General features: G+C 39.8%; 1 protein-coding gene across 2 annotated transcripts in view; it reads left to right on the top strand.

Annotated features, from left to right (window-relative positions):
• LOC146631688 (inter-alpha-trypsin inhibitor heavy chain H3-like) overlaps window positions 1-18,410 on the top strand; it is a 37,076-nt gene extending 18,666 nt beyond the window's left edge. The window contains exons 15-42 of one of the 2 annotated variants that reach the window (XM_085353053.1): window positions 991-1,176; window positions 1,297-1,436; window positions 1,609-1,769; window positions 2,077-2,103; window positions 2,208-2,267; window positions 2,635-2,691; window positions 3,751-3,887; window positions 4,538-4,573; window positions 4,715-4,738; window positions 6,958-7,112; window positions 7,196-7,300; window positions 7,383-7,545; window positions 7,702-7,830; window positions 7,922-8,050; window positions 8,279-8,395; window positions 8,479-8,647; window positions 12,848-12,973; window positions 13,486-13,667; window positions 13,780-13,962; window positions 14,843-14,982; window positions 15,120-15,280; window positions 15,386-15,415; window positions 15,564-15,608; window positions 16,178-16,306; window positions 16,776-16,977; window positions 17,150-17,325; window positions 17,680-17,791; window positions 17,908-18,305. In XM_085353053.1, the coding sequence (XP_085209179.1) occupies window positions 991-1,176; window positions 1,297-1,436; window positions 1,609-1,769; window positions 2,077-2,103; window positions 2,208-2,267; window positions 2,635-2,691; window positions 3,751-3,887; window positions 4,538-4,573; window positions 4,715-4,738; window positions 6,958-7,112; window positions 7,196-7,300; window positions 7,383-7,545; window positions 7,702-7,830; window positions 7,922-8,050; window positions 8,279-8,395; window positions 8,479-8,647; window positions 12,848-12,973; window positions 13,486-13,667; window positions 13,780-13,962; window positions 14,843-14,982; window positions 15,120-15,280; window positions 15,386-15,415; window positions 15,564-15,608; window positions 16,178-16,306; window positions 16,776-16,977; window positions 17,150-17,325; window positions 17,680-17,791; window positions 17,908-18,046 (3,420 nt within the window). In that variant the 3' untranslated portion in view covers window positions 18,047-18,305. Of the gene's footprint in view, window positions 1-990; window positions 1,177-1,296; window positions 1,437-1,608; window positions 1,770-2,076; window positions 2,104-2,207; window positions 2,268-2,634; window positions 2,692-3,750; window positions 3,888-4,537; window positions 4,574-4,714; window positions 4,739-4,792; window positions 7,113-7,195; window positions 7,301-7,382; window positions 7,546-7,701; window positions 7,831-7,921; window positions 8,051-8,278; window positions 8,396-8,478; window positions 8,648-12,847; window positions 12,974-13,485; window positions 13,668-13,779; window positions 13,963-14,842; window positions 14,983-15,119; window positions 15,281-15,385; window positions 15,416-15,563; window positions 15,609-16,177; window positions 16,307-16,775; window positions 16,978-17,149; window positions 17,326-17,679; window positions 17,792-17,907 lie in introns of those variants that run through there. The other variant, XM_085353052.1, reaches the window with a different exon arrangement.
• The last annotated feature ends 3,338 nt before the right edge of the window (window positions 18,411-21,748 follow it).

Genomic DNA, 21,748 nt, shown 5'->3' with positions numbered 1-21,748 from the left:
AGCTGACCCTTCTCACCCTGGACACAGTCTGTTTGACCTGCTCCCCTCAGGCAGGAGGCTCCGGTCCATTCGCACCAGAACCTCTCGCCATAAGAACAGTTTCTTCCCCTCTGCTGTTGGACACATGAACAATAACCATATGACTGTACCCGCCACTAACACATGACCCTACGCTGTGTCACTGCATCATTCTATGTTTGGCACTGATCACCACCTGCACTCATGTATATATCTTTCAACGTAGCACTCTTAATTCTTATTCTCATGTATATATCTCATGTATATCTCATGCACATATCTTTCCACGTAGCACTTTTAATTCTTATCCCTACTTTTATTTTTTTCCATGTCTATTTAAGTGCTATTTATGACACTATGTTTGCACTGAAGCACCGCAGCAATTTCCTAATGTTGTAAACCTGCTCAACATTTGGCAATAAACCCCATTCTGATTCTGATTCTGAAATTTCAAAAATCCTGTTTCAGAATAATGTTGAAAAACTAGTTCATGCATTTCTAACTTCTAAAAAATTCTCTAAAGGACTTCAGTTGATCCAAAATGTTGCAGTGAGAGTACTGACTAAAAAGAGAGAGTATATTTCTCTGGGACTGGCTTCTCTTTATTGGCTCCCTGTTACATCACATACAAGCTCTTAAATACTCAGGCCCCGCCTTCTCTTAAAGACCTCATAGTAATTTAGCACCTCAGTAGGGCACTTAGAGCTCTCTTACTTGTGGTTCCTAGGTTATTTTAAAGTAGAATGGGAGGCTGAACCTTCTGCTTTCAGGCCCCCCTTCTGTGGGTTCGATTTCTGGCGCCAGACAAACATTGTCATTTTTTCTTTGATTTTATGTTTGGTACATCTTCATTTAAAGCACTGCAGTTATGCCATATTCCTATGAATTATGTAGTCAATATTTCATGCTAAATTTATAACAGAAAATTGGAATAAGCAAAAGTGATAAAGTGTGTGTATGCTTTTATTTCAGGGTTTCTATGACGAAGTGGCCAGCCCTCTACTTTTAGAGGTGGACATGCACTATCCTGACAATGCAGTGGATTCTCTGACCACCAGCCACTTTAGCTACTTGTTTAATGGCACAGAGATTGTTGTGGCTGGCCATTTAATTGACGACAACCTTGACAACTTCCTGGTGGAAGTGGTTGGACAGGGGGTGAGGAAAAAAAGAAAAACAAAAGAAATGGCAGAAACATTGAGACATTGAGTAGACATAGCCTATATTTATTTGTTTTACTCTGGTTCATATGGATTTTATCTTTTGTTTCTCCTGAAGCTCGAAGAAGACTTCAGAGTCCAGGGTCAAGTGAGTGCCGCAGACTGGGATGTTTTTTACCCAGACGAGGAGTACATCTTTGGAGATTTTACCGAGCGGTTGTGGGCCTACCTCACTATCCAGCAGTTACTGGACAAGAGGTCAGTTTAAATCAGTTCAGTTTGGCTGCTAAGGCACATTGTTCTCATAAGAAATATGGTATGATATATAGTCTTTGATGACACTTGTTCTTTTACCAGGACGCTCATTTTAATCATTTGATGTTCTTTTATAGATTTCCCTGTAGTAATACATATATTTTCCTTCTGGCAGCAAGAGCGGTACACCAGATGAGAAAGCCAACACAACAGCCAAGGCCCTGGATATGTCCCTGCAGTACAGCTTTGTCACCCCTCTCACATCCATGGTTGTTACCAAGCCCGAAACCGAAGACTCGACAAGCAGCCCTCTTATTGCTGACAAGCTGACTGAAGGTACCTGGAGAAAACAGAGTTTAAAAATGTAAAACACTGGACTGGCTTTTCTTAAAGAGACAAAAACTATATTGACTGATGAATCGGAGGGGTGTGTGTGCGTGTGGTTGTGTGTGTTTGTCAAGTGTCACTTTGAAATGGCTGCAGTCAAGCTTTACCACAAAAGCAAAGCATGGCTGCAGCTCATTCATAAAGAGAACTGGTGACTGAGTTTACATTTTCCACATATTATTCCCCTTTAGTGAAGTATAAAAGCAGAAGCTGGAGCTCCAGTTTAAAACTGTTATCTGTCTGTTTTTTCTCACAGAACAAAGACAGCAGGCTGAAAAAATGAGTAAGTGATTTTTTTTTTTAACGATAAATCACAAAAAAGATTTATGGGACAAAGTCAATTTGTTGTATTCGTGTTGATTTGGATTTTATTCTCCCTGTTCAAAGCATATAATTATATACCTGCGCAGCCGCATCCACGGCATTACCAGCCAGCACCCGCAATTGGTAAGTACATCATATACAGTTCAGATAGGATAGATTGTGCTCCAGCCATGACGTCTGACTTTGCTGATATTTACAGATCTGCATTAAGAGGCACAGTTAACTAGATAAAATGCCATGGCATCTTTCACAAACATAGGAGGACTTGGTGACTGCTTGAGTTTAAATTTGGTGCCACTTTAAATTATTGCTAATTATTATTTCAAGTCCTGCTGCACTAACTGGTCCAAAGATGTGTGGAAATGCTCTTCATTGCTCTCAGATAATGAATATCTGTATGGTCTTTACGATAAATCACAAAAAAGATTTATGGGACAAAGTCAATTTGTTGTATTCGTGTTGATTTGGATTTTTGTTCTCCCTGTTCAAGAATATGATTATGATGATTCGCCCATGGAGTCGTATTCATGGGATTACAATTATTTTGGTAAGTACACCATATACAGTTCAGATAGAGTTATCTATACTCAATTTCTATCTTCAAGCTGGATCTTTATTGCTTTATTGCCTTGTTTTTCAATATTTATTACTCTTTCTTATTTTGTTTTTCTTCAGATTGCAAATGGATTTAATCATATTTTATCTGGTTTATAGGCCTATTTTATTTTATTTCCCTAAATAGATGCTAAAAATGACAACCTCAAAAATGTATGTAACCTATTATTAGAATCAATTGTCTTCCCGCAAAATGTAAAAGAACCCACCCATCACTGTAATCACACTCAAGATCTTGTTCTGACATATGGCATAGACATTGAACATAACAGTATTCTCTGAAAACCCTCTTTTGTCTGATCACTTCATAATAACATTTACATTTACAATAAAGGATTACACAGAAGTGGGGAATACATTTCATTGTAAATGACTTTCTGATGTAACCGCCTGTCTGTTGTAAATAACTTTAAGAGTATAATTCCTCCACCTTCTTCTACCTGAACTTTCCCATAATTCAAAACAAGCAAATTTTATTAATATAGCGCCAAATCAAAGTTATAGTTTAGTTTGTTTTACAGGATTTTTCACAATATGAAAACACTTTTTAAAAATCGTATGATTCTTAAAAAGTGAAAACCGCAGTTTCTTAAAAATCATGGTTAAAATGTTTGCTGTTATCAAGCATCATGCTATTGACATTTACTTTCTTTTTTTCATGAGTCATATTTCCATATTTAATAGACAACTGTGAGTAAGTATTGTAAAAGTAAAAGTTTCGTAAAGAATATGAATTTCACACCCACACACAAGTCAGGCACTGGATAGGCAAGTTGGAACTGGATAATTTTAACTCGCTTCCTTGTGTTCCCAATGTCCCTGGCACACACTATTTTAAGGAAGTCACACACACTAATTTACAGGACAATATTCTAGTAAACAGTTGTGGGAGCAGAGTAACCCTCCTCTTTTTCAACCATAGTGTGGGTGGAGTCTCACTGAAGGAACAAACTCCTCAAATGCTAAGAATTCCTTCCACATTTGTTTTCAGCCACGGGAAAGGCTGTTGCATTCCCAGACATGCCTGTGGTGTGGAGAGTCCTGCTACTGTCTGCTTGTGTCTACATCAGTCTTCTAGCTCAGACCTATGGCGCTCTGGTTATTTCCAGGAGAGATGCTCTAACACAGGTATCTTAAATAAGCTATGTACACCTTTTGGATGTAAAGAGACTCCTGTTTTAATGTTTTCTTTTTCAGTCCATACTTTTTTTTCCATTATTCCTTAATAGAGTAAAATTGGGAAAAACTGTGGTGTCATATCTAAACATTTCTTTTGAAAGAAGTGACATAGTTACTTGAAGACATAACTCTAACCTGTAACTCAAATTGTGAGCGTTACAAACTTTGTTTCTTGTCTTGTTTTCTTTCATGGTTTCACATTTTTGCAGAGACTTGTAGTCTGGAGTTCGGCTTTTATTTTTGAAAATAAATACGCTTGAGTATTGCACAATACTTCTTCAGTTTATACAGGACAGAGCATGAGTCACAACTCAGGGAGTGACTATTGCATTTACATCTGAGAATCTTTTAGAAGTGCGGTGTCTGGAAAACCTCTACAAGACGTAGAGAAGGTTATTTTAGTTGAGATTAAATATTTCAAAAGCACCAATTTTTCAGATTGGCATAATTGGTACATGGTTTAAAATAAAGCTCTGAGAATTCAATGCAGAGGTGTCGTTGCATGTTGTAGGTGATACAAGCAGTTTTTATACTTGTCTTTTTACAGTCATCTTTTTAATTGTTTAGTAACATTACAGTCATTCTGTGCTGTGTTCCAGGAAACCAAAGAAACCGTGGGCATCAGGTCGATGAAGGTACTCATGTCACAGTGTCTAATTATGAAAGTAGACACATTTGCTGATACTTCATTCTGTGCATTGTTTATATGTCATTCATTTATGTTTTGACCCTGCTAAACACGTTCATGAAACTATTTATCAATTTTCTTTTTACAGAAAAGAAGTTCAAGCTCTGCAAATGTAAGAAACAGAGGCGGACAATTTTCAAAAATAGACCCTGGTCAACATGACTTATAGCTTCTAACTTACAGTAGTGTTACCAGCTTTTTCCAAAATTAAGTCCATACTTCCAGTAAAGTTTATCGCTTCCAGCTGCACTTGTCCCACTTGTCCCTCCCCCTGGTGCCAACTGAAAATGTATTTATTTACTCTCTGCTTATAAGAAACTACATGCAATTTTAATGTTAGGGTCTAGGCCATAGGTTTCAAACTCTGGCTAATTACATTTGGCCTGCGAAGCCACACCAAATTACTATTAGAGCTGGCCTACTGGTATTATACAGCTAATATATATATTGTTTAGTATTAAGCTTTGCTTGTTCCATATTCAGTTTTTCAGCAAAACGTGTTTGAGTCCATAAGAAAAGATTCATTCTTATATCTGGAGGAATAAATATATTTCAATAAATATTAACGTTAGCTCGCGACTTTGTTCCAGTTTTGAATTTTGGCCCACTGTGTATTTGAGTTTGACACACCTGGTCTAGGCTATGCAGTGCTGTGAAAAAGTACTTGCCTCTTCCTAATTTCTTTTTTGGCATATTTATCACTCTTAAATGTTTCAGATCATCAAACCAATTTTATTATTAGACAAAGAATAAATACAACATCCAATTTTTAAATGAGGATTTCATTTATTAATGTAAAAACCAAACTTATTTGGCCTTATGTGAAAAAGTAAAATCATGAATTAACAACATTAGTTGGAAAGCTGTATTCAATTTCACTAGCCACATCCAAGTGTGATAACTATCAAACCTGTTGAATCAGGGAATCGCTAAAAGTATAACTGGTCTGACAAAGTGAAGCAGGCAGAAAGATTAAACAAAACTATGACATTATCATGCCATAATCTGAAGAAATGGCTGGGAAATAAAGTCAGTGACATCTATCAGTTTGGAAAGGGTTATAAACTATTTCTAAAGCTTTGGGACTCCAGTGAACCATGGCGAGAGCCAATATCCAGAAATTGACCAAAATTACCCCAGAAGCCATCAACAACTCATCCAGAAGATCACAAAGTTCATTCTCTGGAGCTCAAGCACACCTGGGTTATGCAGCAGGACAATGATCTGAAACATACTAGCAAGTCCAAATGGCTCAAAAAACCCCAAACAAACAAACAAAAAAAAAGCAATACAGGCCGATCATGCTCAAAAACCCTCCAGTGTGGCTGAATGAAAATAATTCAGAAAAGTGGGCCAAATTCCTCCACATGCGAGGTGATTTCAGACTCATTGCCACTTATTACAAATGCTTGATTCCAGTTTGTGCTGCCAAGGGTGGTGCAACCAGTTATTAGGATTAGGAGGGAAAGAGTAGGGAGCCAAATGGATTTAATAACTTTGATAACTTTGTCTCCCTTAATAAATTAAATCATCATTTATAAACTGCATGATCTGAAGCATGTAAGTGTGAGAAATACGGTATGAAAAAATCAAGAAAGAGGCAAATACTTTTTAATTTTTCTTGTGCTTTTATTAAATTGGTTGTTGTAAAATTTTATAATTGTTGGGTTAACATGTGGGTTGTCATTTATGCTTAGAAATATATGCTCACATATACTTAGTTTTATAATCGATTGCATAATGATAGAGGTCTGATCCTTAGCAGTCTGCAAAGACTTTGCGTGCCTCCCGGAGCACTCTGGCAAACACACACATCTTAAGGTCATGAGAGCGGTCGTACCTTCTCTTACTGATTTATGGTATAGGAGGACACCTACTTTGTATCTGCTTAAGTATAAGAGCCCTTTGTTTAGGTGGACCGCTGGACTCCTGGCACCAGCTTTGGGGAGTCTTCCCATGGTCACATCTTGACCACACACACACACACGTACACGCAGACAAGGTACTCTTTGTTCACATGTATACCTGTGTAAGACGTCATGTTAATGAACTTATGCATATTCATGTAACCACAATAAAGAGCAGTGCTACGAGGGAGCAGACGAGAGCGACTGGGGTTCGAGCAGAAGGAATGGCGCTCGTCACAGTTCTCTCCCTCGTGCACGAGATCAAACAAAGAGCTCTGCTTGGTGTCCAATGCTTTTTGCTGTTGTAGTAGAATTGTCTCGTTCCAGCGGTGGGTCTGTGCCAGACAGACCTAACAATAATTCTCTTGAACTACACTAATAATCTTTTTCTGTCAGCACATTACATTTTCCATTTATTCAAAAGGTGGAAGTGCAAAGCATTCGAATCACCTGCACAGTGTCGTCTCGTTTCGCACACACGGTCATGTCTTCCAAGGCGCTAAACAAGGAGAACTCATCCCAGGAAATCTTTTTTGAAGTAGAGTTGCCCAAGATGGCCTTCATCACCAACTTTAGCATGTCAGTCAATAGTACAGCATTTTTGACAATGATCATAGAGCGCATCCTCCTTTAATGTTGACACATATCCTCGTGGGTCACAGGGAAATTGATGGTCAGGTGTATGTTGGAGAGGTGAAGGAGAAAGAGAGCGCCAAGGAGCAGTATGAGAAGGCTGTTTCTTCTGGAAAGACTGCTGGACTTGTCAAGTATACTGGAATAAGATAAAGATTAAACATCCCAACCTCCACCCTTAACCTGCAATAATGTAATCCATATCTATTATTGCAGGGCTTCTGGAAGAAAGATGGAAATGTTTTCTGTATCTGTAAACATTGCTGCCCAGAGCAGCGTGTCTTTCATTCTGATCTACGAGGAGCTCCTTCAGAGAACACTGGGCAGTTATGAGATCTTGATCCGAGTCAAAGTAGAACAACCAGTGCAGGAGTTTCAGGTAGGACTCACTTTTCACTTTTATTGTTCTTCATGATGATTAATGATGGGCTGTCTGAAGTAGTTTGTGTAAGGAACTTGCGTTGACTTAGTGAGTCTTTACGCCATAATGACCTCTTCTTTTATGCTTCATTTACTTCCATGGATGGTGTGACAGATTGAGGCAGACATCTATGAGCCTCAAGGCATTGCTTTTGTTGAGGCTTCTGCAACGTTCCTCACCAATGAGCTGATCCCTCTGATAGAGAAAACTGTCACAGACACAAAGGGGATATTTTGGCAAGATGTCTGTCCTTGTGTTTTTACAATGTAGCATTTAGGTATAAAGGATATATCTACAATAATCTAAAGTGAAATGAAACTTTTCTGTTTCTCAGGCACACATCTCATTCTCACCAACAGTGGAGCAGCAACAGAAATGTCCAGGTTGTAAGGGCTCATTAATTAATGGAGATTTCATCATCAAGTATGATGTGAAACGAGCAACAAGCCTGGGGGAAGTTCAGGTCAGCTGATGAGACAGAACTTAAAGCAGCACACAAGCAGCCTTTATCTCAGCTAAAGCACAGAATTTTTACTGATCTCAAACACACTCTTATAGACAGCAGTTTTATTTATAGAACTGGAAGCTGCAATCATTATTTTGCTTTTAGTCTTACGTTTACTTCCCTAGCTGTATTTGTCTGCTATACATTTCCTTGCTCATCTTAACCCAAAGTACTCTTTCCCTTCAGGCAGTAAATGGATACTTTGTGCACTTCTTTTCTCCCCCTGACCTGGCCAGAGTCCCAAAGAATGTGGTGTATGTAATTGACACTAGTGGATCGATGCATGGAGCAAAGATTGAACAGGTAGGGGACTAATTAGAGGCAAATTACATACTGTATGCATGACAGTGTGTTCATCTCCATATACGTTTTGTAAACATATAAAGACCCGAGAATCAATGGTTGCCATTCTGCAAGACCTTCACGAAGAGGACCACTTTGGTATCCTCCTGTTTGAGCGTAAGATTAGTTACTGGAAGGATTATCTTACCAAAGCAACAAAGAGAAATGTTTCTGACGCCATTGACTATGTAAAGAAAATACAGGACAGTGGAAGTAAGTATTGCTGAATTTTATGTACAGTGATTTTTTTTTTCTTTATTCTGCTTATTATCTGCATTATTGAATGAGTGAAAAATGGCAAAATTCTGGGTCATTGACAACTGCACAACAAGGCTGGCATCATTCTGCTCTGTTACTGTTATATAGCTAAAACAAGCAACTTTGTCAAGTTTTGAGTGTGAGGTTGCCACTAAACATGTACAGTTGTAATCAGACGTTTACATAGTCATCACGGGCATGAATTTCATGGTAATTTTGGGCTTTTAATGACTTCTCTAAACTATTCTTTTTCCAGTGTGGATTGATTGTATGGCATACTTTAATGAAACAAATAGACAAGTTTTAATTTATTTATGAATTTCTTTAGTCCACACTGGGGCAAAAGTATACATACACCCATTTAAATCTTGTTTTGACAAGGCCTAGACCTTTTAACTTCTTGTTAGTCATCATGACTGATTAGTTCTTTGCCAGTATAAAAAAAAAAAAAAGTTTGTTATCCCTCACTGGATTGAACAATACTCAGAACAATGAAAATATACAAGGAACTCAGCGAAGATTGTGTAGAGTTACACAAATCGGGAAGGTCTCTCGGGCCAATTTCTAAGCGACTGCAGATTCCAAGATCATCACTTCAATTGCACAAGTTTTTTGCCAAGGTCTGTAAGAAGCAGAGGTGGGCAGTAACGCGTTACTGTAATCTGATTACTTTTTTCAAGTAACGAGTAAAGTAAGGGATTACTATTGCAAAAACGGTAATTAGATTACCATTACTTTCCCGTAGGAACACTGTTACTCAAACCGTTATTTTTTTTTTTTTTTTTTGAGAATGTCTCATGACAGTGACCTAAGCGAGTGTGACATTCGTGGCAACAGCTGTGTGCAGATCAACAATGGATAATATATCGAGTACGGAGAGAGTATGAGCGTGCAGCGTTTAAAGCGTGGAAGTACTGACCTTACTTTGAGTTTGATTCCATAAAAAGTGACAAAAACATTAGTGTCCGTTGTGCGTGGGAAGAAAACTTCTTTTTACAGCGAAAAAACCCCCCTAAACTTCCAAGCAAGCACCGAGTGCGCAACGACGTAATGGGAAATTCACAGAGAAACTCGCGGATTCTTCAACTGACCGCTGCGGCACACCTGCACCAGGGTAAACCTCCGCCTACACCACTCCTGCTTTACAGGTGAAAATAGAGCAACAGGACCGCTAGTCTTTGATTTTATTTATTTTCTGCTGGGTTTTCCTCGCAAATATTTGAAAGAGTGAGTGTAAACACAAAAATATTTTATGTGCTGAAAATAGGTTTCCAGTCAGAGAATGTTGCATATAATTACATTTTTGCTTGATGCATAAAGCTAAAGGATTAAAACTAATAAAACAAGTTTTAAAAAGAGACTTTTCCATTTGATTACATTTTGTATGATGGATTATGCAGAAAAAGTAGAATTGGGCTGAATGATCTATCGCTTTATCACCTATTCAGGTTGTAAATCATGTTTTTAAAAAGTAACTAAGTAATTAATTACTTTTGAAAATAAGTAATCAGTAAAGTAACATGATTACTTGACCAACACTGGTAAGAAGACCCAAACTGTCATCTTCAGATGGGAGGAAATTCATCAGAATATTGAGGAACGTCACAGAAACCACAAAGGCTCAAGGCTACAATGAACTGGAGACTGCTGGAACACCACCGTCACTATCAAGGACTGAGAGGGTGCCGACCAAGAAAGACACCCCAGCACCAAAATCGACATCTTTAAGCTCAAATGAAATTTGCAGCAGTCCACATGGACGAGTCAGATGTTCTTTAGGGAAAAGTTTTATGGTCAAACAAGACAAAGATTGAGCTATCTGATATCAATGACGAGAAGAATATTTGGAGAAGTAAAGGAGAGGCTTTCAAACCTAAGAACACGGAACAGGCTGTCAAGCAGGGTGATCATCATATATTTGCTGCAAGAGGTACTGGTACATTGCACAACATCGGTGGAATAATGAAGAAGCAGGATTACCTCCAAACTCTTCAACTTCACCTCAGATCAGCTGCTAAATGATTGAACTTGGACACAATCGGGTGTTCCAACTAGGGCTGGGCCATATTATACCGTTCACGGTAATACCGGTATAATGTTAGGCAACGATAGGAAAATGAAATATCGCGATAGAATATGAGTAAAACGCGCATGCGCAGTGCCTTTGTTTTCATACGCACATGGCCGATTGTTGAGTGAAACAGATGAACCAGAATTGGTTTGTAAAAATGGTGCAACTTCAGTGATGTGGAACTGGTTTGGTGTTTGTCCGTCAGATACACGACAAAGCACTTTTTTTTTTTTTGCAGAACATGCAAGCGGCCGTCGGACTAAGATGCCCTTAAATCTGGTAGTAATCTGGGTCCTAAACTCCGTATTCTTCAGGTCAAACGAACACTGCAGCATCACTAAGAGTTAAAAACTGTCTAAATTCTTTCATCTTTAATAAAACGATCAGCATTGCTGCTTTACCAGGTGTAACTGAAGTTTAACTTCCAGGCATCCATGAAAACAAAATGTATTACATTTAACGGAGTTAGAAGTTAGCAGGAAGCTAGCGGAAGTTAGCTCGCTAGTTTCGCTAGTTACCTAAGCATGATATTGCATGTTCTGACTGAGAGATTTCTGAAAAAAATCAAACGTACAGCTCTGCTATCACTTCCAACATAAATGAAGACAGGAAACTAAACAGCAGTGACGTTTGTAGGGTTACTGAAGTTGGGCTAGCTGGTATATAATAATGTGCTACGTGATCGCTAGCGACACAGCTATGTTAGCATAACATAAACAGTGAAGCTGGAGGACGAACACTAACACTTTTCCACTTATAAAAGTTAACGTTAAGGTTCCTCATGGTTAGAGACAAATGCAATCGCATGGCAGGATGCTGTAAAAGGACCAATCTTCAGTCAGGAGAACAACTGAGATAATCCATCCACAATACGAGGTTAGTCATATACTGCAACAACATGGGAATAGAGCAGCTGCCAGAGAATTCAACATTAATGAATCAATGGTACAGAAGTGGAGGAAGCAAGAAGAATGAGTTTAATAAAGTTTGATTTATCTGACTGCTTTGTTTCGCGTAATGTGCCTTATAATCCTGGGCACCCTATGGTCCGAAAAATACGTACTGCACACTACAGTTTAATGTTGCAAAGCACCTCTTATGTCAGCCCATTTCTACTGGAAATGCCTTTTGGTTAAACTTTCAGCAAGGAATTTGCATTTGCACTGTTACATTTTTATAAAGCTTTAATGTACATAAAAACCAGCTTCTTGTTTAAGTGAAAATAAATGATAGGTTGTCTTTTTGCGCTAGTAATGTTGTGGAGTTGTATTTTGTCTCGCATCAATTATATCGTCGGTTATATCGTTATCGCAAATTTTCAAATATATATCGTGATAAATATTTTTGGCCATATCGCCCTGCTCTAGTTCCAACAGGAAAATATTTGTAGCAGGGCAACAATGACCTTCTGAAATTAACTTTCTAACTTCCTAAAGCCGCAGCCTAAACCCTATTGAAAATCTGTGAGCTACATTTTAAAGGTTTATGCCTCTAAACCAACTGATTTAAGCGAACTGTACCAATTCTGCTAAGAAGAGTGATTTGATATAGAATTATGCCAGAAGCTTGTTGATGGCTATCAATTGGATCTAGTTGAGGTGCAACTTGCTAAGTGATATTTAATCCAATATTACGCAGGTGTATGTATATATAATTTATCCATGTGTAGATTAGAGAAATTTATTAATTTTATTTATTTCTTAAACAATTATCCTGTACAATTGTTTCACTCTGGACAAAGAACAATTCAATGATTAGTGACCACAGACAGCTACAGGAAGTAGCTGCCATGGCCAAGAAAGAGTCATGCTCAAAATACCATAGAAAACAGAGTAATATTATTTTTTTTACACTTTTAGGTTTTGTGTAGATTAAACAATCAAGGTGGTGTTTTCATTTCAGAACTTTAATAAACGTCTTCAGAACTTTTGTACAGAGCTATAGTCTAATTAAACAGAATCCAGTCATACTGCATAGAGAGAATATTATCAATCTTTTGGTCAAGGCTTAACAAGTAAAAGAGTAAAGTAAAAGTTTGAACATGATGAGATTTTCATGTTACTCAAAGCATTGTTGCTTTTCAGGCACCAACATCAACAGTGCTATACTGGATGCAGTTAGTTTGCTGAAGAAAGAAAGAAAAGAAAAGAAAGTTCCAGAGAGGAGTATGGATATGATTTTTCTATTGACTGACGGGATGCCAAACAGTGGTGAGACAATCTTAAACATTCTGTGTGTTGAAAATTGTGGTGGATCCACGTATGGGACAGCAGGGAGAGACAGGGGTCCGGGCTGCTCCGGCGCCCGTGCCGGCTCCCAGGGGGAGGGCCGCCAGGCTCAGCGGCCTCAGTCAGGCGATGGGGGTAGGTGGTGGGGCGGGGCCTGCAATCAGCCAGGACGCTGCCTGCTGCCTCACCCATCCCCACTCCTTAGGTGGGAGCGGCATGTGGCTGGCAGGTGCTCACCGGAGGAAGCCACGAAGCAACTGCTGGGCCCACCACCAGCTCACCCACCTGCTCACCCTGAGCTAAGAACGCGAGAGGAACCTGTATCCCGCAGCATTTTTTTACTCATTTATAATAGCATATAAATGAATATTAACAATGTTAGGGAGTAAGATGGAACTGATTTGTTATGTAAAGCTGACACCCAACTCGACAATTTCATTGGAAATGGAAGCTTTTTAATGCATGCTCATATGTAAGTGTGTTTGTGTCTGCAGGGGTGACCAGCCCCCAGCTAATCCAGCAGAATGTATTTTCTGCTATTGGAGGAATCATGTCTCTGTTCTGTCTTGGATTTGGAAATGATGTGGATTACTCCTTCCTGGATGTTATGTGCAGGCAAAATAAAGGAGTGGCCCGCAGAATTTTTGAGGGTTCAGATGCTGCCATTCAACTCAAGGTAAGGCAAGAAATTAAGAACGTTAATGACTGTAACATGAAAATCAATGCAAGCGTAGAAATGCTAGTTTGTGCCTTACATAAATGGCAACAATTTTGTGTCTTTGTTGCAGGGTTTCTACGAGGAAGTGTCCAGCCCTCTGCTCTTGGAGGTGGATCTGCGTTATTCAGAGAATACAGACTTCTTAACCAAAACTCACTACAGCCAGCTGTTCAACGGCTCAGAGATCGTGGTCGCTGGTCAGCTGAAGGAAAATGACGTGGAAAACTTCTCGGTGGAAGTGTTTGCCCACGGGGTGAGAAAAGGGAGAGCACATTATTAAAGTATTTCCTTTACAACATGAGTTTGACTTCAGATCTATGTTAGTGCTCATACAAATGAGCCTTATTATTCAGTCTTACTGTGGCTGAATATGGAATTTCACGAACTGTAAATGAACCGAGCTGTAATTGACTGTTGTAGTCCGAACATCAAGTGGAGTCTCATTACTTTTCATTCTTTTCTGCTTTCAACTTAAGATTCTAAGCTAGTGGCTTTCATCCATCTTTATACTTATGTGAAGCACAATACTTATGCTTATAAGATCAGATCTGTGTAAATACCTTAAACAACTATGACAAAGTTAGTACTATGTTCCTACCAGCATATATCTACCCACCTTACCAACTGTAAGTGCTTCATGAACTTCAACTCTTTAAACTAAAATGAAAACAAATCTGTGTGTGGTGTTCAATTCAATTAATGATGATATAGCGACAAATCACAACAATAGTCAGTTCAAGACACTTTATATTGTAAGGTAAAGACCCTACGTTAAAGACTTAAAGAATAAATAAATATATGGAATAAGAAAAATGTTTAATGCTAAAGTCATAAAATGTGTTAAGATGGATGATGGGATAAAGGCCCATTTTCAAAGCTCATGTGATATTTATGTACTTTACTGTAAGCTGAGTTATTTAGCCAGCAAGTTGAACAAACTTTAGATGCTGCAGTTACTCTGCAGATTTGGAAAACACTGTCGACACCATCTCAGATTCTAATAATTGAATATCTATGAAACGTAATTATCTGAAACAATATTAGCATGCTGATGTCAGCTTGCTAAAAAAAAAAAAAAAGTTGAGTGGCTGCACAGAATAATGTCTGTCATTTAATCTTTCCTTTTTAACAAGTCTGAAGAGAACTTTGTGGCACAGGGAAAGGCCAGTGTGGCTGACTGGCAGACAGTGTACCCAGAAAAGGGGTACATTTTTGGAGATTTCATTGAGCGTATGTGGGCCTACCTCACCATCCAGCAGCAGCTGGAGAACAGGTTGGTTCATGGGGAAATTTTTCTGTTACCGTGCAGAAATTTTATTGATGGTGATTTTTTTTTCCGTTAAACATTATGTTATACATCATAATAAATTATTAACGTCATGTCCATCTTGTCCTCTGTCTCTCTTCCAGTGCTCTCAGTACTAAAGAGGAGAGAGGAAATATAGAAGCCAAGGCTCTGAACCTGTCTCTGAAGTATAACTTTGTCACCCCTCTCACATCCTTGGTGGTCACCAAGCCTGAAAACGAGAATGGAGCTGATCGCTCTTTCATTGCTGACAAGCTGACTGAAAGTAGGAGAAAGAAAATCCACCGCTTATTAAATTAGCAGAAACATTCTTCTCCCATCACTTTGGCAAAAATAACTTTTTCTTTTTCATTTCTTTCCTATTTTACAGGCCAGCGACAGCAAGCAGAAAGACACATGGGTATGGGAAGTCTTTGAATGGAATTTAATGTGTTTTCATTTACTTTTTAAACTGCTATAAGAGAAGAATTTCCCAAATCTGGGTAAAGTAAAGCCTTTCTTATCTTATCTGACTTGCACAATGCATATGAAGGAAACTGTGCTTTTAGCAGGTGCACATGCATCGCCTGCTGTCGGCTCGCGTGTAATTGATCGTAAGTGTTTCATATGTAACATTTTTACGGACTTAAATAGTTGACAGGTGGTTTCAGTGTTTTGTTTTGTTTTTGTTTCATTTCATGCTATTATAATAGGTAAGCATTACAGCTTCCTTATACAGTTAATGAAAACATTCATAGAAGACTCAAGAAACTCAGGAGTTGTGAATGTTTTGACCGTCATTATTTAAGACATCTGCCATATCAAATACAATGTTACAATATTAGTAATACTAATGTATTAATGGGGTCATGGTATGTCAATTTGGGCCAAAATGTCTGAGAACTGTTACCAGAGCCTTGTTTAACACGTTTCACAAAGAATTAAGGCTGCTTTCAAGGTAAGTGGGGTCCAGCCTCGTACTACCAAGATGTACCTAATAAAATGTTAAGTAAGTGTATTTAACTGAAAACATTTAATTCTGAAAAACCAGGCTGTACACTGCTGTCATAAGGGCAGGTAAGATAGTTTTACTGTTGGTGCAGACTCTGTTTTATTATAATAACACACCTGTCAGCTCAATAATTAAATTAGCTTTTTACTCAGATATACCTTTTTTTTCTAGACTTACTTGCTGCAGTTGATGGAGATCCCCATTTTATGATAGAGCTTCCAGATAAAAACGACGCTCTGTGCTTCAACATCAACGACAAACCAGGAACCATTTTCAGTCTGGTCAGAGACCCCAAATCAGGTCTGTCCTGAGTCTTTCTGAAGGACTCCCCAAACTTTGATTCTGTTCATCTGGAGGTAGCGTTTTCAGTGGGAGAAACGGTTCATCTCTCATCCAAGTGACTTCTTCAGTCTCAGCTGACTGCAGGTTTCTCCAGTCTCATAAATGGTACATTTGCATAACAACTGAAACTAGCACTACTGTAATGATCAAGGAACTGACCTCCCAGCCTATTGTTCCTTCAGTGGGCTGGTTTCAGTCATTATGCAAATGTACTGTTTATAAGATTGGGGAAACCTGCAGTCAGCTGAGTCACTTGGATGAGAGATGAAACATTTCTCCCACTACGTCCAGATGAACAGAATCAAACTTTGGGGATTTACTTACCTGGACGATTGAGCATGCATCAAGAAGATACTGAAGGACTCGTTCTAATGGGAGAATTTTCTTTTTTCAAATTTTCCAAATTCATTATCCTCCCTCATTTCAGGCTTTGTGGTGAATGGCCAAATAATTAGCAAGAAGAAAGTTGCTCTGGATGGTAACGTGAACACCTACTTTGGCCGTTTTGGTATCACACATCAGAACCTGGGGGTGAGACTGGATGTGAGCATTCAGGATATCTCTGTTTTCTACAATGACAAGCAGGTCAAGCTGCTGTGGTCTGATGCCACCTCACTCAGAGATGCCAAGTGAGTAAAATCCCCAGGCAAAACACATGCGTAAAGTTGAAATTATTAAATATTTTAAACCATTTTTCAGTCCCACTAATTACTATATGTACTTTAATCACATTTGCAAATGACGTTAGTTTTTTTCCTTCATTTTTTCATGTGTTTTCCAACTTGGATGCCTCTGACCAAGTATGGAGCTCAACCTAGTTAAAAACTGCAGTCTGACAGTGACGCTGAGGCACTCAGTGAAATTCAGGGTCATCCGACACACAAAGGTTTGGAAGAGACGCCACGACCACCAAGACTACCTGGGTTTCTACACTCTGGACAGCCAGCACTTGTCTGCTTCAGTTCATGGTCTGCTAGGTATTAAACTGCAAGAAGCTTTGATATAGTAATAAAGTGACTGTGTAGCTCACAGGTGTCGAACTCCAGGCCTCGAGGGCCGGTGTCCTGCAGGTTTTAGATGTAACCTTGATACAAGACAACACACCGTAAAGGCTAAATGACCTCCTCAACATGTCTTGAAGTTATCCAGAGGCCTGGTAATGAACGAATCATTTGATTCAGGTGTGCTGACCTAGGGTGAGATATAAAAACTGCAGGACACCGGCCCTCGAGGCCTGGAGTTCGACACACCTGGTGTAGCTCTTTTGTTTTTACTAAAAACTAATTCTTAAAACAGAAACAAAAGATGTCACATAAGCTATTTTCCTGCAGGTCAGTTCTACCGTGGGGTTGTGTTTGAGCTGACAGACCTGCATCCAGGTGAAGGCCAGGAGAAACTGGATGCCACCATGTACGTGAAGGGGCAAAGGCTGAATGTGACAAGGTGAGGCGACTTCTTAAATTTTAGAAGTGTGCATAATATTCACTCAGCCTTAAAGTTAGTTTCCTTTCATGTATGTGCAAATCATCCTTGAAAAAAAACATCTATATATTCTGTAGACACTGGCAAAAAGACTTCAACAAGGATGTGAAGAATGGAGAAAGCATCGCCTGCTGGTTTGTTGACAACGAGGGAAGAGGCCTGATCGATGGAACAGCCTCAGACTACACCGTGTCAGACCTTTTTACGGCTATTTGAAAACGCAAAGTGCGATCAGCATTGCACTGGGAGCTGCAGGGTAGATTTACATGCTCTGGGTGGTGTGTGATGAGAAGGCATTGTAGTGAGTCGCTGGGTGTTTTCTATTTCAAAGTGACACATGCAAAAACTGAAAGCAAGTGCATGTTTATATTAATGCAAGCATATCACGTTACAGTATATTTTGAGTGTACGTGTTTGTGTCCGTCTGGCATTACAGAGTGTAATCGAACCTCTCCTGCTAAATGTTATTTAGTCAAACAGCATCAGTGAGATAGTTTGCTTTACTCACACAATGACAGTGTGTGAGTCAAGATAGATTTAATGATGACACAAATAACATGGCAGGTAAAGCTTTCTGAATAGTCTGCATATATGACATACTGCATTCATTTCTCCATGCTTTCTTGGAATTAAATAAATATTTTGCTTTTTAAAAAAGTGCTCCCTGTCAGCATAAAAAAAAAAAAGATATTGGACTTGAGAATGGCACACAGTGTTCACATTTTCTGTGCTTCAGCTGTTGAAAAACTGGTTAGCAGGCTGAGTTTGGTCATGTCAGCTGCAATTATAACACAGATGTCATCTAACCTAGTCAAGCTCAACAGTAATAAAACAGAACTTATTGTTGTGGCCTTCAAAGCCGTACTCCCGAAGATTGGCGATCTACTCACTGACATAGTCGGTCGCCACATCCTACTATCCCCAGAAGTTCACAATCTGGGTGACAATTTGAGTTTCACACTTCCATTCCAGTCTCATATAAATGAAATGTCACCTGATGAGCAGAGACCCTCACCCATGACTTTTTCACCAACTGGCTGGATTATTGCAGTGAGGTCCTGGAGTCCTGGACAGGCTCCAGTATGTCCAGAAACTCAGCTGCTAGGCTTTTTTTTTTTTTTTTTTTTTTGCCTGTCCCGTTTGGCTCTTTTGCCTTCAGAATTGTTGTCTAAAGGCAAAGAAAGATGCCCAACGGATTTACTTTACCAAATTGACCATCCCAGCCTTGCCGTAATGGTCCATTTGATTCACCTTTTATTGTTTATTTTATTTTCACTTACTGAATATGGGACAGACTTGACTGGGGGAAAGAAGGGGAGAAAGAAAGAGGGAAAGAGAAACAGCTGAGAAGAGGGATGGGGGAGAAGGGCAAAAAACATAAACCAACAGAATGGGTAGAGAAAAAAAAATGCATATATCAATCACCTGGATCACCCTTCATTCTAATTTGTGTTGTACAGTTATTTCATTTTTAACCTTAATTTATATTTTATTCCTTCCTAGTTAAATTTACCATTTTTAATTTTTCATATTTATTTCCTATCTTATTCATAGCCTTTTCCTTTTTTGTTCTCTTTAGGTCACGAGCAGTTGTCCAAGCATTTCACTACATATCGTACTGTGTATGACTGTGTACGTGACAAATAAATTTGAATTTGATTTGATTTGAGAAAGAAAAAAGAAAACAAGCAGAAGAGAACAAGAGTAATAGAATAAACAGCATCACAATGATATATGGGAATATGACAGTAAATACTAAATATTAAACATTATTGTGCAGCACATAAGATCAACAGAACACAGTGTGCTTTGAGGTAGGAGCCAGAAAGGGTGTAGTTTGTGGGTGTGATCACCCGTGTGTACACCTGTGAGCATGGACCTTTTTTTTAAAGGTTCCTTCATGTAATGATCTGCTAGAGGGTGTGGGGGGGCCACAGCCCCGTCCTCCAGGGCATGAAGCAGGTGTGGAGGAGATCAAAACTCCAGACATCCAGAGGCCCCCAGAACACAAGAGACCAAGGAAGACCAACAGAGGGGCAGCCGCGCCACTGTCCCAGAAAGAGCTGAGGAGAGTCCCAGATGAGGGCTCACTCAGCAGCCGCGGAGCAGAAGCCAGGGGGAGTTGCAGTGACGCGCCCGTGAGCTCCGCCGGCAGCCAGCCGTGCCTGAGTGACCGAGCCCCAGGCCGAGAGGCCGGGGACACCCCACCTCCGAAGTGGCCCGAGCGAGCCCCAGGCTCCAGGCCCCGATAAGCGGCCGCCAAGGAGTGAGCCGGTGTGTACCTGGACGCCCATCCCCGGACACAAAGAACCACCAACGCACCGATATCTGAGGGAGTCCGCCACTGGCAGGGGAAGTGGTGGTAGGTGGAGATAGGCCTCCAAACCTTGGAGGGCCTAAGATGTCCCCAGAGAGGTGGCGCCTGACACCCAACCTGACATATAGACACAGAAATACAGGCACACACAGACACAAACATCCATTCCCACCCTCATGCTCTCATATGCACTTACTCCACACTCAACCAACGTGGAGACAGACATAAAGAGACGCTGTACACACGATCACACTCCCCAAGCGTACTCTACGAACCGGGTCTAGGTACCCTTGCCCCTGGAGGGGGAACTGCACTCAGACCCAGGTGGTGTTACCCTTTTCCCTGCGGTGGGGGGAGGCAGACCGCCCCGACTCCGCAGCAGCAGGGAGGCCCCACACTCCAGACCACAGTCGGACGGCCAACTCCTCCTCCTAGCCCCCCCGCTCCAGCAGGCCGCAGAGAATGGGGGTGAGAGAAGACTCCAAACCTCCCTCCACCCGCTCATTGTAGTGTTGATGCATGTGTGTTCTAAGGTGCATTTAAAACCCAGGAGGGCATGGAGCTACCTGCCAGAAAGCAGCAGGTAAGCTGCTAGGCTTCTAACATGCACCAAGCTCTGGGAACACATCACCCCCACCCTCATAAATTTCCATTGATTCCTGGTCACATCACGCATTACTTATATCCTTTTTCTCACTTAAAAAACCCTCAATGCCCTGGCCCTGCAGTACCTGTCTGACCTGATGCACCCATACACATACATTTTCCATTTCAGTGTAGAACTCAGATAAATTGTGATCTTCTGGGGTTATACGTGTAACAGGACCACTGGGTAGGGTTGTCCTTGTGATGGCTGCATGCAACCACACAATTGAAATACTTGGGTAATATTCATTTGATCTTTTTGTCTTATGTTTACATTATGCTCTAAAGCTTCTGTGATCATAAGTTAACTTTTGATATTTTGAGTTTACCTGTAATGCATGACGGCACTAGGCTATAGTCCAAAGGGTGGCATAGACTCTGTTTTGCAGTTTGTTATTTTATATGGGTATGTGTTATATTAATTATATTTCTGTTCTTTCTGAGTTACCTGGCCTCCGCTCCAGTCCTTCCTGGTTTGGCTGAAAGAGGAGGCTGAGGATGGAGCTGGTTTAAATGCAAAAGCCAATAGAATGGACTGGACCATCTATTGTGATCATGTAGGGGGAATGGGGTTCTTCTTGAATGATGGTTAGCTGTTATCTCTAGTTTTCACCTTTGGTGTATATAATGGTTTATTCATTTGCTATATAACTGGAGCTGTTTCTCATTTGGGCAGGTCAGTTTGTTGAGTTATGTTTTGTTAAGTGACTTTTGAGTTGAGTTTTGTTAAGTTAACCTCTTTTATGGGCCCACTTGGTTCTTAAAAAAAGTTTATTTTTTGTCATTTTGAATTTTTGGAATCATCTTGTCCTTTTTGAGGCATAATAAAACCCTTTTTTTTTTTTTTGAAGATTACATTTGTGCCTGTGTGTTCCTGGCTGCTTGGTTCATGACAGTCCTTTTTAGAAATATTTGGAAAGTTAGTTTTGACTTTAAAGCAGTAGTTCTCAGACTTC

The sequence above is a fragment of the Diplotaxodon limnothrissa genome, linkage group LG5, assembly GCF_057381915.1.
Source record: "Diplotaxodon limnothrissa isolate DT_005_m linkage group LG5, D_limnothrissa_male_GT1.1, whole genome shotgun sequence".
NCBI lineage: Eukaryota > Metazoa > Chordata > Actinopteri > Cichliformes > Cichlidae > Diplotaxodon > Diplotaxodon limnothrissa.
This window is presented reverse-complemented; position numbering and strand designations above follow the sequence as displayed.